This window comes from Apostichopus japonicus, chromosome 14 (assembly GCF_037975245.1).
Source record: "Apostichopus japonicus isolate 1M-3 chromosome 14, ASM3797524v1, whole genome shotgun sequence".
NCBI classification, from domain to species: Eukaryota; Metazoa; Echinodermata; class Holothuroidea; order Aspidochirotida; family Stichopodidae; genus Apostichopus; species Apostichopus japonicus.
In genome coordinates, this window is record NC_092574.1 from 12,279,246 (window position 1) to 12,295,504 (window position 16,259).

General features: G+C 35.1%; 2 protein-coding genes across 3 annotated transcripts in view; one reads left to right on the top strand and one right to left on the bottom strand.

Moving 5' to 3' along the window:
* The window catches only part of LOC139980281 (hyaluronan mediated motility receptor-like), a 75,349-nt gene that overhangs the window by 4,336 nt on the left and 54,754 nt on the right, over window positions 1-16,259 (top strand). For both annotated transcript variants that reach the window (XM_071991826.1, XM_071991829.1), the window contains one exon: window positions 2,370-2,446. In XM_071991826.1, the coding sequence (XP_071847927.1) occupies window positions 2,370-2,446 (77 nt within the window). The remainder of the gene's footprint in view (window positions 1-2,369; window positions 2,447-16,259) is intronic.
* LOC139980277 (complement C3-like) overlaps window positions 9,760-16,259 on the bottom strand; it is a 44,486-nt gene continuing 37,986 nt past the window's right edge. The window contains exons 36-38 of the mRNA XM_071991822.1: window positions 12,648-12,731; window positions 11,499-11,649; window positions 9,760-10,489 (exon numbers count right to left, since the gene is read on the bottom strand). Coding sequence (XP_071847923.1) covers window positions 10,384-10,489; window positions 11,499-11,649; window positions 12,648-12,731 — 341 coding nt within the window. The 3' untranslated portion in view covers window positions 9,760-10,383. The remainder of the gene's footprint in view (window positions 10,490-11,498; window positions 11,650-12,647; window positions 12,732-16,259) is intronic.

Genomic DNA, 16,259 nt, shown 5'->3' on the forward strand with positions numbered 1-16,259 from the left:
ACTAGTACAACAAAGAAAACTCTATAGACCTAATACTGGTTACCAGACCAAATACTCATAACATCAATTCTAGCTTTGTTAGACCACAAATGATTCAAGATGCAAAGTTTTGATGCAAAACTGTTTCGGTATATACTGTACAACACTGAATCATACTCCCCGCTTATGACCCTGAAGTTGAAATATGATCCATCCCATTCAATACATACCAAAATGTCCACAGTAACATCCACATAATGTCCATCTATGAAACTAGTACAACAAAGAAAATTCTATAGACCTAATACTGGTTACCAGACCAAATACTCATAACATCAATTCTAGCTTTGTTAGACCACAAATGATTCAAGATGCAAGTTTTGGTGCAAAACTGTTTCCGGTATATTCTGTACAACACTGTATCATACTCCCCACTATTGACCCTCAAGTTGAAATATGATCCATCCCATTCAAAACATACCAAAATGTCCACAGTAACGTCCACGTAATGTCCATCTATGAAACTAGTACAACAAAGAAAATTCTATAGACCTAATACTGGTTACCAGACCAAATACTCATAACATCAATTCTAGCTTTGTTAGACCACAAATGATTCAAGATGCAAAGTTTTGGTGCAAAACTGTTTTGGTATACTGTATATACTGTACAACACTGTATCATACTCCCCACTATTGACCCTCAAGTTGAAATATGATCCATCCCATTCAAAACATATCAAAATGTCCACAGTAAGGTCCACATAATGTCCATCTATGAAACTAGTACAACAAAGAAAACTCTATAGACCTAATATCGGTTACCAGACCAAATACTCATTCAATGTCAATGTTGAATAGCATTGTAGATGATTCTGTATCCCCCCCACACACACACAATTGACTTCCGATAGTATATTGAACAACACCTGGCCGTTGGTGGTCATCAGTCAATGGTTTATTTGAAGCCATGTTGTGCTCTTCAGGCATGCAGGGATTATAAGTTGCAACTACCATCTTTCAACAAAATAAATTTGTAAGCATTGGAAGGTTTCCAGTAAAGGTCCCCATTGGAGCCCATGCATGTTTATTATGTATAAATACAGGGTTTCCCCCACACTATGTCCCGTACGTCATATTTTGTCCCGTACGTCACATTTTTAATTTTGATAATTAGATTTGCTGTGAATATTTTTTTCAATTTTTTTTGGGATGGATTTTGTTGAACAATGTTCTTAATTAGATCTTTACAGAATATCACCAAAAAAAAATTGTTCGTCCATATCAAAACTTGAAAAAAAAAGTGCTGAAAATTGTGACGTATGGGACATCAGTATTTGGACACTAGCTAATTAGCATATTTAATTGATGAAGCCCTAAACATATGTCAAAATTATTGGAAGGAATGTTGTATCATGTCCCACATAACTTATATTCAATAAGTTCATATTGCTGGCAGGGAAATAGTATTCCAAATGTCCCGTACGTCACACTGCAATTTGAATTTATGCAAATTAGTCGGCTGTAATTGTTCGAATAGGCAAAACAATTAAAACAAATTATGAAAATCTGAAACTTCAATAATTCAGCTTTAACATGACACCAAATTTAGGGTGCTTCAGTAAAGTTTGAAATTTGGCTTCTAGGGATACAATAGCTTGGACCTGCCCTACAGTGCCTATTCGTGATGAAAGCTTTCAAATATTAAATTACATTGAACATTTCCCTTACATTATGTTACTGAAGCAATGAAACATGTTAATGTGTTGTTTGTGTTTTTGGTGGAAGGCGAGGCTTAACTAGGTGCTTGTACGGGATGTACACTGATTGTGCAGCACCTACTGTAGCTGCCTACCTTAGTAGACCTGCAGTAGATTCTAGTACAGTGCCTATTAGTGATGAAAGCTTTCAAATATTAAATTACATTGAACATTTCCCTTACATCTACAGTATAGTTTTTGTAGTATGTTACTGAAGCAATGAAACATGTTCATGTGTTTTTTGTGGCCTTTGATTATATATTGTACATAGTGTTTCTTACTGGAGCCATGAAACATGTTTCTTGTGGCCTTTGGTAATATATATGCGAATAATATAGTGTTTGTTACTGGAGCAATGAAACATGTTATAAGTTTCTTGTGGCCTTTGGTAATATTTTGTATGGGAATAATATAGTGTTCAAGTTGTTGTTCCGCAGCTATGTAGGCTCTGAAATTTGTCTCAGTTTAATTACTTGATCGGTTCTTGTATTACACATGTATATCCACACTTACATAGCAACTTGATCGACTGGCATCTTTGCGATGCAGTACTAGTCCGATACATTTTCCTTGTATACTTTGTCCACACAGTGTGCCTGTTAAATACTGTTTATTCTCATTTTCTCTTTAGATCTGGCACCAAAGTCTCTTAACAACACGTTGTTGTTCATGTCACCTTTAAGAAAAGTATCATCTACTGAGTCTCTCGTAAGTGAAGCATACATCAAATAATGCATTGTCAAACAACTTTGGATGTTTTTTTTAATGAATTTGTTTAACACAGCCAGGTTCTCTACTTACTCTATCAGGAGAGGCATGAAAGTTCTTCCCAAAATAGCAAAGTAGTTTCTTATAGAAAAGTAGTTTCAAATAGAAAAGTAGTTTCTTTCTGCTTATTTAAGTGTAATTATTTACCCTCATTTTAGTTCAGTAGCCGTTTCTGATGTGCCCATCGATGTGGAGTGGCATGATAAAAGAAGCACAAGTCCTATCTAGATATCTTTATCATCTTATATATGAACTAATATATATAAAAAATAAATAACTGCTGATAACTTACTATTAATGTCAGTTTAGAGGTGACAGAACTTTGGCAATGGGAGGGGGGAGGAGAAGGATCATGTGTGTCTTACTTTCTATGCCACTCCATGGTCTGACTGACATTCTAGTTTTTAAAAAGTGAGCAGTAGAGATAAATGAGAATTGTGATTATTACTGACAATTGATGTCAGAGCTGATGTAAGACTGCTGTTGTTGAAATGTCTGGATTTTGGAACATGCATCTTCATTTGCTCCACATCCTCCATCTGGAAGTACACAAACAAAGAGGAGAGTTTCTCGCAGTCAATATGACAGAAGACTCAAGGAACTGGAATCAGAGGTTAGAAGAAAACTTGTCAAATAAGTTTGTTACCTGGTGGTAAAATGTATTTCAGAATTCAATTAACATCTAGAACAAAGTGAACAAGTTTGCAAAGTTCCTTTGTTGTTAATATTTCCAACACATTAGATTGATTTTGTCCATTTCTGCAGAAATTTGATAACATTTAGTGGGTAACTTCCTACTTCTAGTACTACGGAAAATCATAAAACCAAGTTCTCCGTCTATATATACTCCAAACTTATTGCAGTACAGGTTTTAAATCATAGATATATATGTGGCAAAATGTTTAGTATTCTCTACATTTTCAATCTTAATCATTTATCTCTGATGACCATGATTCAATTGTTGTGGCATATTTGAAGAGCTAGATCTTTGTGGATTATGTTACGTAAACAACATGATCTTGGTGTACACTTTATTTTCCTTGCTTTGAAAGGTACAAAGATTGGTCAAATACCAGGCTTACTTGGATCGTCAACGGCAGCAAGAGAAAGATGAAGTTACAAGACTGGAGGGTAATCTTCAGAGAACACCAAAAGAAAAGACTGAAATACAGGCAACTCTGGCCAAAACCGAGAAACAACTGCTTGACATTACCAAAGCAAGAGACACCCTGGAAGCTAAGGTAACAGATTATACCTTTAGCGATAGAAACTAACATCTATAGTCTAGAATCTAGACTATAGATGTATCAATACTTCTAGACTCCTACATGTTAGGCATTTGTTCATTTAAAAATGCAGAAAGGTAGATAATCCGAAAACTGTAATAGCTAGAGAAACATTTCTTGCACTTGGAATGTTCCTGTTTTTGTTGGAACTAAGCATTTCCAGACTAAACTTTTTGCTTAATCTCATCCTTTAAAAGTGATCTTGTAAGTTAACTTTTGCAATTACAACTTCCTTTACTTTACGATGTACAGAATGTGTGCTTGGTATACAGCGCCTACTGAAAAGTGGCCTATATTTATTACACACAACTGTTCAGGCAGTGACATTCGGCTGTAACTAATGCAATATGCCCCCTTTAACTGTTTGGCTTTAGAGAATTTACAATTACACTGAACATGAAGAAAAAAACCTGTGTAACAACTCATGTAGACTAATTCCAACTTTCCAAGTGAAGATTGAAGATTAGTAACCATGAGTTCACTGAATGATACAAATCCATCTCTTTCTTTTACAGCTGGAAGGAATAGAAATATCTCAGAAGCGACATGACGGCCAGCAAAACAAAGAAATGCACCTACTGCAGGACCAGCTGCAGAGTAAAACTGAGGTCAGTTATAAACCCTAATAAATAATGTCTGTTTTAACATCCTTTCCTAACATGCTACTTTCTGACATGCTGGGTAACATATATATATATATATATATATAGATATATATATATATATATAATATAAAAAATAAAAAAATATGTAAGATGGTGTTGGTAAACTAATTATCTCTCACAACATCCACTCGTACACAGGAAATTCTACTGTTTAGTATACATTAGTGATGGGAACGAGTACCAGGGGACCGACCGAAAAGAAATTACTAACCAGTACACAGTAGTACATAGTGCAAGTATGATATCGTGGAGTCGTACTTTAAAGGTGCCAAAACTGTCTTGTAAGAAATTGTAAATTGTCTTGCATCAAATTGCTTAATTTGAGCAATTAAATACAAGTATATCCCCACAAATGCTTCAAGGAATTCAATCACTCAAATCCCATTTTCACGAGTGCTGTGGTTGATGTCCTTACCTCATGATGTCAGCTTTGCATAAGTTGTATTAGATATAGCTAAATATGAGTCAAACGTTGGAATGATCAGCAGGCAAATGGTTTGACAAGCTACAGTAATTGATGTTATGTTATTACATGTCTTTAATACAAAGAAAGATTGATACTCACAGAACCAATTACCCTCAGGGTGATGTGTTCTGATTCATCTTTCACATCCTACAGACAAAAAAAAAACAAATTGGAGAAAGTAACATTTTTGACAAAAAAGTCAGAAAAAATTATATACGCAGGTTATATGTACGCCTAGCTCACGTATGATAAATTGCAGTGCGGTATGAGTCCGGGAACTATTGGTTCACAAAATATACTGTCATACCAGAACTTAAATTCATCACAGGGCAATGCTTAGGGCGATACAAATACAAAAAATGATGTGACCGAAAGGACTGAACCCCATTTTCCACTAAACAATTCCATTTAAAGTTGAAGGGTTGGGCGTTATTTGTCAGTTCTGTGTGCCGTGTACCAGTGTCTTTCCATAAGAATCCAAAGATCATTAAAGGGCTCGAGTAGTGAGAGATGGTTAAGGAACTAGTCTGTAGAATACTTTACATTAAGTACTTTAAAAGGAGAGAAAACACTTCATGTCAGATACAAAAAAAAGGAAGAAAAAAAAAAGAAAACATTAGTATTACTCTAAAACGGAGAGACAATACTCCATTACTCTTTCGGCCATGGCGGAAAGGTACATTTAAGGTATGGATTTGACCTTGGTGTACAGGAATGTATCAGGGAAGCTTTCTCTGATAAGGAAAGTATACACTGCTTCAAATGTGAAGGTTCGCTGGATAGCCTGAATTGTAGTTAAGACAATATTGGGGAGTTGATGCACTGTACATGTTGATTGAATAGTTTGAATTGTAAGTTCATTAGTGTTGATACATGATTGTCTTCAAATATATAATAGTTAGTTGAATAAATCGAATTAAATAAGGCTGATAGTTTATTAAATAGTACGATTCTGATTGTAGGTTTAAATGACTGATTTTGTGGATTTTTCGGGGCTTGGTATAGTTCATATACAAATTAATGGCGGAATGGCACATTTTCTATGGCGAAAATAGCACATTTTCTATGGCGGAAAGTACCGATGGAGGAATGACACGTCCCCCGCCTATAGTAGTACAGGCAAAGCAGTTGTAAATTGCTCAATCATTGATGCTATGTGCCTACTTTCGTGAATTCATTTAGGCCTACGTTACTATGTCTGTGTCTAGATAATAACCTTGCGTTTGGAGAAAATTCATTTCAGTTCAACTTATATTTCCGAAAGGCATGGAATCGAGGTTATTGTTCTGGAAATGCTTATTTCGATTCGCGAATTTCGGATCGCTGCTGTGTGCATGTTGTAACGCTAGGCCTGTGTTCCTACCGTTGGGCATGTTCGAGCCCAATGGCCGGTTATAGACTTCCTAGCCTAGGCCTATATCATTGTGACTAATCGGTTAGGCCTAGCCTAACTTTTGTTAGCTTTGTTTACAAGGAACAAAAAAATATTGTTCTCGATGTTTGGTGCAGGAGTTAGACTCATATATCACATTGGGTGGTGAACTCCTCAACAGCACATGCATGGTGATACATTACCTTTTTACTACTTTATTTATGTTGTCGTCGCGGAGACTTAGGTAGTCATATTGAAGTGATCTGGATAAATCCATGTAGATTAGATTCATAGCATAAAACGCGAAATGTCATGTCAGATGCATGCTCTCTAATACGAATATGTAAGAAAGACGATAATCCAAGTTCAACGATGATATTCCAAGTTTTTCGAGCGATGATACAGGTTTATCGTTGAGGAACCTGGATTTTCGACCTGTAATGCAAGTTAGGTTTAGCGGTTGATACTACAGATTTTGCGACCGATAATCCAAGGTTTTCCATTGATAATGCAAATGTATATGGACGATAAACCTTCTTCCTTTCTTTTTATCCTAGCGACAATCCAGATTTATCTTTTCTGTTGAAAACCTAAGAGATAAATTTATTAGTATATAGATATTCCAGGTTAATCGTGTCGCTCATCCGGGTTTTTCGACCGAAAATAGGTTTATCACCAGATAATCTTAGATTATCAGTCGAAAGCCTGGATTTTTGACGTAAACCTGGATTTTCGATGAAAAGCTGGATTATCGGCAAAAACCGTTATTGACATCGTAATGCTGCTATATTCGAGATATTCCAGGTTCATGGATTGGTAATCAAGGGTTTTAAACTGTAAACCGGGAACATTCATTATTAGGCATTTGGTCTGCCGCATACGAGTATCAAGCGTAATAGCTGTTCCTTCCATGGGATTCGTGATTCACATTTAAAAGGAAAGGGGACTGGGGTTGCGAATGAATTAGTTAGAATTCGTGCCCAGGCTATATATTGGGTGACTTATCCTTAAAAGTATCACAAATATACATCATGACACAAACACACTTACACACGCATGAGAGCCAAAAATACGCGACGCATCGTCAAATTGATAATAGAAATTTTTGTATATTTCTGAAACAAACAACTGTTGAACATTTAAACTATAACTGTACCAAGATTATCAGTTTAGGAGCATATTGCGCTTAAGTACCATCCCTCCATACCATTAATTATGACCCGTTAGCTGCTCAAGTTAAACATGCACCTAACATATTTTGCGCGAAAATCGTCTCGAATGTTACCAAATTTAGCAAAAGGATGAACGTTTTCGTCAGCAAAATGGCTAAGTATCTAACGATAAGTCATATAAACGTTATATGTATTACATATGCATTGTTCATGCATAAAGGTCACGTTGGGCTGCATCAGTACTGCGCAATAAGTGTTAATTTTCGGAATTACTGACCACCCCTTATACTGTTCCAGTGTGCGAACGCCGTTTGATGCACACATCAGTCGCACATGTTCGGTTTATAGGTTTATAGGCTCCAGTTTGGTGACTACGGTTTGTCCTTAAGTTGCCAAATGGTTTCCGTTTGCTCCTTGAATCTCAAACATCGGTTGTTAAAACTTCTACCCAAATATGCTAGGTAACTCACACAATATTTGTCAGCCATATATAGTCCTGTTTTACTGCCTCATGATTTATCTAATCTCACAATCATATCGAGGTAATAAACGGATGATTTGGATTCACGAAGAGCAATGAAAAAGGAGGCAATATGTTTGTATCAATTCACCTAAATATTTGATTATACAATTTCACATGTAGTTTAGGCCACCTTGCTTAAAGTCTCTTAGTGAACCATTCACCTTGCAGTAGCTGTTGTATAGTGAAATCGTTATGACGATCTATTGTTTCATATCAAAGATTTATGGTTAATGTTTATTTCCAGTTGCCATCGGAATTTGATTTTGCGTAATATATCAATCAGAAACTAACATTGAAATATGTCATATTATTTCAGAGGTCTTTCTTAATTGTTTCATTGCAAGACGTTAGGTAAATAACACACCTCGTATTATGTTGACAAACTCCGGTGCAATTTTACTGTTTTAAAAACTTTCCTGCATTTAAATACAGAATTTGCCCCTACTTGATACTACAAGTCATAGTTTTACTTAATCAACATGATTAAAGTAAATCCAAACCCCTCTTTAATCGCATTCACCCTAGTTAATCCTTTCAATAATGTTTAGAGAACAAGTTACAAAACTGGTTTAAAAGGTGAGATTTGATGTTGATCCACTTCCCCATATTAACCTGTCAGCCCATTCACTAGCTGTTGTGAGTTTCGTCTCAGATGACGTGGATTCAGCATTAAGTTGAAAATGTATACTTTTAAAGTAAATTTTATTTGTAAATATGTGAAATAATTAAGTATTTTTGTTAATTAATTAATGAGATGTCTTCTTTGTCGTCTATATGTAGACCTAATTCGTTTTAAGAGCCATCTAAAATAACAAAGACGCCTTTATATCATGAAAAGTTCATATTCGCGTATTTATTGTTATATAAATCGGCACATCTTAAATGTTTTTAATATTCTTCGTCAACTTACATATTCTTATATTTAGTACATGATCATAGAACCATCCCCTAAGAGCGTATGTGCCCAAATGCTAAAGGATAGTTGCGACATATTGCTAATAATTTAAGTAAAGTGTAGCATAAGTTAATCTTCGTTAGCCGAAATAAAGATAAACTTCATATTGAAAAAGAAATGCGCTTCGTAAGAACACCAAAACATGCATACTTTGGTCTCGTTCTGCCAACTCATACTTTCAATTGGTCGTTCTGCGTTCAAACGGATAGGTACAGAGTGCGTCAAAACAACGGATGCTACTCTTGCAGTTTTAGATATTACTCTATTAAATTCTTTTAATAATTGAAGTTAACTTCTGTAGTAATTAACGCGTCACATTCAGTTTCTAAATACGAAATCCGGCAGAGAGAAACAGATCGCTTAAATTGTTTAGGAAATGAAAACTTTTTAAAGATTCTTTTGAAGTCTTATTGTAACCTAATTGTGTATTGGACTTTTATACAGTACATAGGTTGTATTAGAGAACGTGTATGTATATACTTTTATGTAATATCTGGTGCGTTTGTTAATGCAGTATGCATGCGTAAAGCTTAACCAGCTCGCTTCCATGTATATAAGGGTAGAATTAACAGGAAAGCTACCAACTCATGTTAATCAGCATTCTTGAAGCATTCAGTGCAAGGCATACAGAATTTGCTATCTGCAGGTTAATTGTGACGAATGACGAGGAAAGATATGAGGATTGAGGCTTTCGGGGCGTTTGGGCCTTGATAGATACGGGGAAAGGAAATGTCGGTTCCTGCCTGGAATCATGGAAATTTATATTTACCCCTTTTGCAGTTTGTTTGAAAAAAAAGAAGCTCATAGAAAATAATTTTGAGAAACATTACTTTATTGTCAAAGACAAAGCTATATAACTATAGCACTGTTCATGAGATGTTTAGCTACCCACTCTACTACCACTTACACATTTAAAAAAGCTCGATTAATTAGTTTTCAAAAATTCATCGAATATCTACTTCAAACTAATAACTAGAAGTATAGTTAATTGATGGCGAATCACTTCATTAAAATTCTTTAGGATGTCTCTTGTTCCAAAGATTTCCACCTTCCGGTTGCAGTTTGCAATCTCGCTCATTGGTCCCAAAGTGATACATATCCTTAATTGACCTTACTTCTCTTGATATATCCTATTCATGGGATCAAACAAACGACAACACGACATATTGATTTATAGCATGGCGACATTAGACTTAAAACAAAACTGCAGATTATTTATTGAAAGCAATTCTCCGTTCTCTTGTTATCAGAGGAAAATACATAAAATGAAATCTAGGAAAGTTGTAAGACATGCTACCCGGCTAAGTTTAACTCTAAAATTATGGATAAAAGTGATTGGAAAAATAGATTATTAATAGCAATACCAGCTGCCACATATTCTCTAAATAATTTTAATTCCAAGTTGCTGCTTCAGGAATTAAAATTCAACGCGTTTCAATTAGTTGCAGCCACTGTTACCATCGCGGATAGGTATTCGGACTTCCCTGTGATATTTATTTCTCCAACGTGTCATGATTGAATTGTTGTCAATGACGTAGCGATACCTACAGATAAATAAAAACAGAGGTTTAGACGGTTGGTGGTAGTATAATGAGATGTTGTGATACTGGACCTAAGCATTTGTACTATACACCCAATAAGTAGTGATTACCATCCACAAAAGTATATATATATATATATGTATTGCAGACAACGCTTACATTTCTAACCAATTAGTGAGCTGTTGGCCTTAAAAATAACTGCAGACATGTTCGGCTAATTTTATTACTTTTGAAACTAAAGGAAAGTTTTCTCTTCATGATATCAAAATCTCATGTCTTATTAAAGTAAAGCACGTTAAGATATAGCCATGTTACACTGAAAAAGAACCACTTGCGTACCAGCATTGAAGACCACACTGTATTCATATTATTCGTGGTAATTCTGGGAACAAGGCAATTTTCCTATGTGTGATTTAACTGTTAGTCGAAATGTTACTATCACAAGCATTATATATAGTCATGACTCATTTCACAGAGTATCCCAGTGGTAGAAAGTACGACATGTAAATTGTTATCTTATTATCACATATATGAAGATTTTGTTTGAAACACTAGACATTGTTGATGGTTACTTATTCCCACCAGACAAACTGTATACTTTACTCAAATACATTTATCACACGCCTATATCTTTTCTACTAAAATGTTAGCGGGTTGTCCTTGAAATGTTTCAAAAAAAGTTCACAATTAGACATCATAAATTCAACAGACAGACAAGATTAACTAGTATGGTATTTCCCTAATGTTGCGGTTCATTAATTAAGTAACATAATAAACTTACAATTTAATCCAGTATTTTGTCCATTATGCCTGTCTATTTGCAAGAAAAGTAGCTACAAATATGCTGTTAAGAGACATGTCTTCGCAAATGTGTAAAACAAATTCAGTTTGTCAACGGACAACCCATCTAATGAAATTCAAAGTTCGCCTCTTGTCATCGTTATATATATGTTACAGTATTACGTAACATAACATATCATGTTATGCTTCGTTGGAATCTACATACACTCACCCTTTAACCGCACCATTCCCGTGTGGTTCTGTATACTCCAATGTATTACTGCCAATTAACAAGTACTGCCTAATTCTTATATCGGGACAACGACAAGCTCTGCTGAGCCAGAACTCACGAGAGTCATGCATATGGACATCTCTTTCATCACCTTTGGAATCAAAAGAAAGGCTTGTAATTAGATATCGTTTTCTGTGGAATACTGGAAACATCATACAAATGGCAGCATTAGTTAAAACCCTTGATGGTTGAAATGTATAAATGTCTTCAAATATATACAGAAAGTTAAGCTGGCGCACGTATTGGACATCATGAGATATCGCAGAATTAATTTCAAAAAATTGTGTTGATTCTGTGCAACTTCGATACTGCATATAAACTAAAATCAGACAAATCATAAATCGTACCAAAATCAGACAATTTCGATAGCAACGAGTGTAGCAAGTCAACACATGGGCTGCGGTCGTTTATTACATCTGGTTTTTTGGTTCCTTTGCGATTAAAGTCTTCTTATTAATCTTTTGTGCTTATTTAATTTTCTTGGTTTCCATTTAAGGCTATTGTTGTCAAGACCACAACTAAACTCACTGCAACGTGGAATTGATTTCAATGCTAACTTCTGGCTGCAGATTCAAGTTTACAGATTGCTTTGGTATCTGTCGGTTGTTTCGCACAGTATTTCTATAATAGTCGTTGCTTACTATTACAGAGGACCATCCAACATACAACGAAGTTAATACGTTGAATGGCAGCAATTAGTAACCAAATTATACCAGCAAGTCTAGTTTTGAACTATACAAATTGGGTTACCACCACTAGCATTTTATAACACAATATAGCATTTAAATATTGTTGTAGTAATGTTGAATTTCCTCCATAAATCCGTCTGCAAATGTCTTTTTAATACTGCAGAAACATTCAAATTATTAATTGTCGGCACAGCGAGTGGTAAGTCATAGCCTTTATACTTTCTGGTTTATTTTCAAGTAATTCAACGTTTGAATAATGCTGTGTCCAAAAATGTCAAGGCAACGAAAGTTTCTCTTTCGAATGTAACTTAATTAGTGCTATCTAAAAGATGTTCATTTGGTGAACGAAACTATGTATTTCGTACTATTTTTAACGTATATTTCCTCCATTTGTCATTACCTCTCTTAATTGGATCCAAAATAGTTGCGTTGACGACTTTGTATCTGTCTTCCTCTCGTATGTTCGTAACCTGCAAATGATACACTAAACGAAGAAGAACAAAAGACAGCGAAATATTATGAAAAAATATCTTGGTCATGTTTTGAATAGACTGCAGGATAAACAAACGCCATGGTACTGTGATAATTGTCAATATTTTGTATATACAGTCAAAACGCTAATAATTGCTATAGTCAAACTCAAGTTCGGAAAACTATTCAACTATTCAACTTATCTTGCAGCTATCGACTATATCATGTGGCTTAGATAAAAAAAATGTCTACTGTTGGTATTTTTATTGATTTATCAAAGGCTTTCGATACCATTGATCATTCTAGTTTATTAAAGAAGCTTCTTGCTTATGGGGTACGTGGAATTTCCTATAACTGGTTTCAAAGTTATCTAAGTAATCGTATAAACTATGTATATTATAACGGAGTTACATCTGCAAGGTCCATTTGTAATGTTGGTGTTCCACAGGGTTCTATTTTAGGCCCACTTCTTTTTCTTATATACATTAATAATATTTCTCATTCTTCTACTAAGGGAAACTTTGTTTTATTTGCTGATGACACTACAATCTTATTTCAGAAGGATAACATAACTGATGCAATTCTAGAAGCCGAAAAAGAGTTTACTCATATTATTAACTGGCTTAATGCAAATAAGTTGTCTGTGAATTTATTAAAAACTAATATTCTTATATTCGACAATAAATTACATGATACTACTAATATTCCCATCAATATTGATGGCACTATTGTATTAACCACAGCAATTACTAAGTTTCTCGGTACTATTATCGATTGTAACCTTCACTGGAAAAATCATATTTCATATATCTGTAGTAAAATTGCCGGTGCAAATCGAATTATTTATAGATTAAAACAAAACTTTATATAATACTCTAATACTTCCACACCTGAATTATAATTTACTTGCTTGGGGAGGTGCAAATAAATCACTGTTGCATAATTTATATAAACTGCAAAAACGTGCAGTTCGTAACATTTGTATTGCGCCGTATATTGCTCACTCGGGTCCTCTTTTTAAGAGTCTGAACGTCTTAACTATGTTTGATTTATTTGATTATCAGCTAGGTATTTTTATGTTTAAGTTTAATAATGGAAATCTTCCTCCTATTTACAACTCATATTTTCATTATAGATATAATATGCATCATTACAACACGAGATCTATGTATTCTCTAAACATTCCATATTCACGAACTAGACTTAGACAGACCCAGATTCGCTCAAGTGGTGTTACTCTCTGGAATTCATTCTCATCTAATCTCACTGAATTGAATATTACTTTATATACTTTTAAAAATAGGTTGAGGAAAAAAATGATGTCGACATCATATTACATATAATTACATGCATATTTAGACCATTCTTTAATGTTGCTGTTATTCTTTTGTAATTAGCACATTGCTAATTATTTTCTTTATTTCTTTTCCTTCTCTTTTTGTAAGGGGTCAGACTCGAAAAGCTTTGCTTATTCTGACTCCTCTACCCATCATATGTATATTTATATATACTGGTTTTTGCATATCATTTATTATATGTAAGTATATTAATTTACTATTAATCATGTTATAAAATATAAATTAATGATGATGATGATGGTACAAATAAACTTGAACTTGAACTTGAAGTGTGAGCTACCATGCTATTTGTTGCATCATCACTACTTGCAAGCATTGAACTAAAGGATAAACTAAAGGACAACTTAAGTCGTACATTCTGATGACTTTACCACTATAGCAGTAATAATCCGAGACCATATCTTCTTGATAAATTAAGTCATACATTCTGATGACTCAACCACTATAGCAGTAATGTATTTGAAACCATATCTCCTTGATAAATTAAGTCATACATTATGATGACTCAACCACTATAGCAGTAATGTATTAGAAACCATATCTCCTTGATAAGTTAAGTCATACATTCTGACGACTCAACCACTATAGCAGTAATGTATTTGAAACCATATCTCCTTGATAAATTAAGTCATACATTCTGATGACTCAACCACTATAGCAGTAATGTATTTGAAACCATATCTCCTTGATAAATTAAGTCATACATTCTGATGACTCAACCTCTATAGCAGTACTGGATCTGAGACCATATCTTCTTGACAAATTATTTTGTGCATTCTGATGACCCAACCACTATAGCAGTAATGTATCTGAAACCATATCTCCTTGACAAATAACCTGTGAGTATCTTCTCGCTCACTGCAAGGTGCTAGTGAGAAGTTGCCCACAGGCTTAATGCTATCTACCATGGGCGGCGATCATGGGGGGGACGGGGGGGACATGTCCCCCCCCCCCAATATTTTAGGTGGGGGGATATGGTATCTAATATCCCCCCCCAATATTTGGTGGCATAGTTTTTTTGAAGCATTTGTTTTGTATTTTTTTATGATATCGCTAGTAATTTCAAAATAGGAAATGCTTAGATGCAACTTACAAGGCCTGGGAAGTGCCATTTCCATTGATCTGGGAGGCATTTTCGGCCAAAATTTTCTTTTGCGCTTCGCGCCAACTTATGGTGGCGCTACGCTTAGAAAGTCTGGGTACAAGCTTTGCCCCTCCCTTGGCAAATTCCTCGCAAGGTGCCTGTCTAACCGTGTCACAATTTGTTACTATATGACCGAAAGTAGTTTTTACTTCTTTTTTTTCGAAATGAATAGCTAGACGGACCGCTTCCGTAATGAAATTTGGTTTGACTCTTGTGTATGAGTGTCAGTACGTACAATCATATATATGATCCACATCGATATGGATTCACTGGGTTTCCATTTGCCCTGTTTCCTACAAGATTTCTAACCGCAGGTGCGTAGCCAAGGGAGGGGGGCGAAGGGTGGAAACTGCCCCTCCCCCTCAAGCATATTTTTGGGGTATTTTCTATGATATCTAAGTTTGATAGTAGCCGTTATAAGAGGTTTTAATATTTGTACACCAATAATTTAACTGTGTCTGAATTTTCGAAAATTCCTTGACCAACATTCTTCATCATATTTCCCTCTACTCGTTCAATTTTGACCGGTCTGTTAGGGGTTGAGGTTTTTTTTTATATTGGTTGTCTATAGATAGAATTTTTTGCAACATTATGGATATGTTTTGAAGTGAATTTATTATTCAAATTCTGAACAAATAATGGGCTTAATACCTTGAAAATCGGGGCTGACGGGTATTGTGGGGCGTTACGTAGAATTACCTACAAAAGCAATGATCCACAGGAGATGCAATGAGGTCGAACATGATGTGTGACTGGTGACAATCTTGAAAAAAGGTTATAAATGAAAAAAAACTTGGTTCTCAGGCAAAAGTGTACATTTGGTTGGCCATTTTCAAGCCCGAGAAGTGCCATTTCCGGTGATCTGGGGGGCTATCAAAACCAGAATTTTTCTTGTACGCTGCGCGCCAACCAATGGTGGCGCTCCGCTTTGATAGTAATTCGCCTGCACCCAAGCAAATGTCCCCCCAATATTTGAAACAGATCGCCGCCCCTGCTATCTACTAATTAGGGATTTCGATTACTCACTGTTGGAACAAAA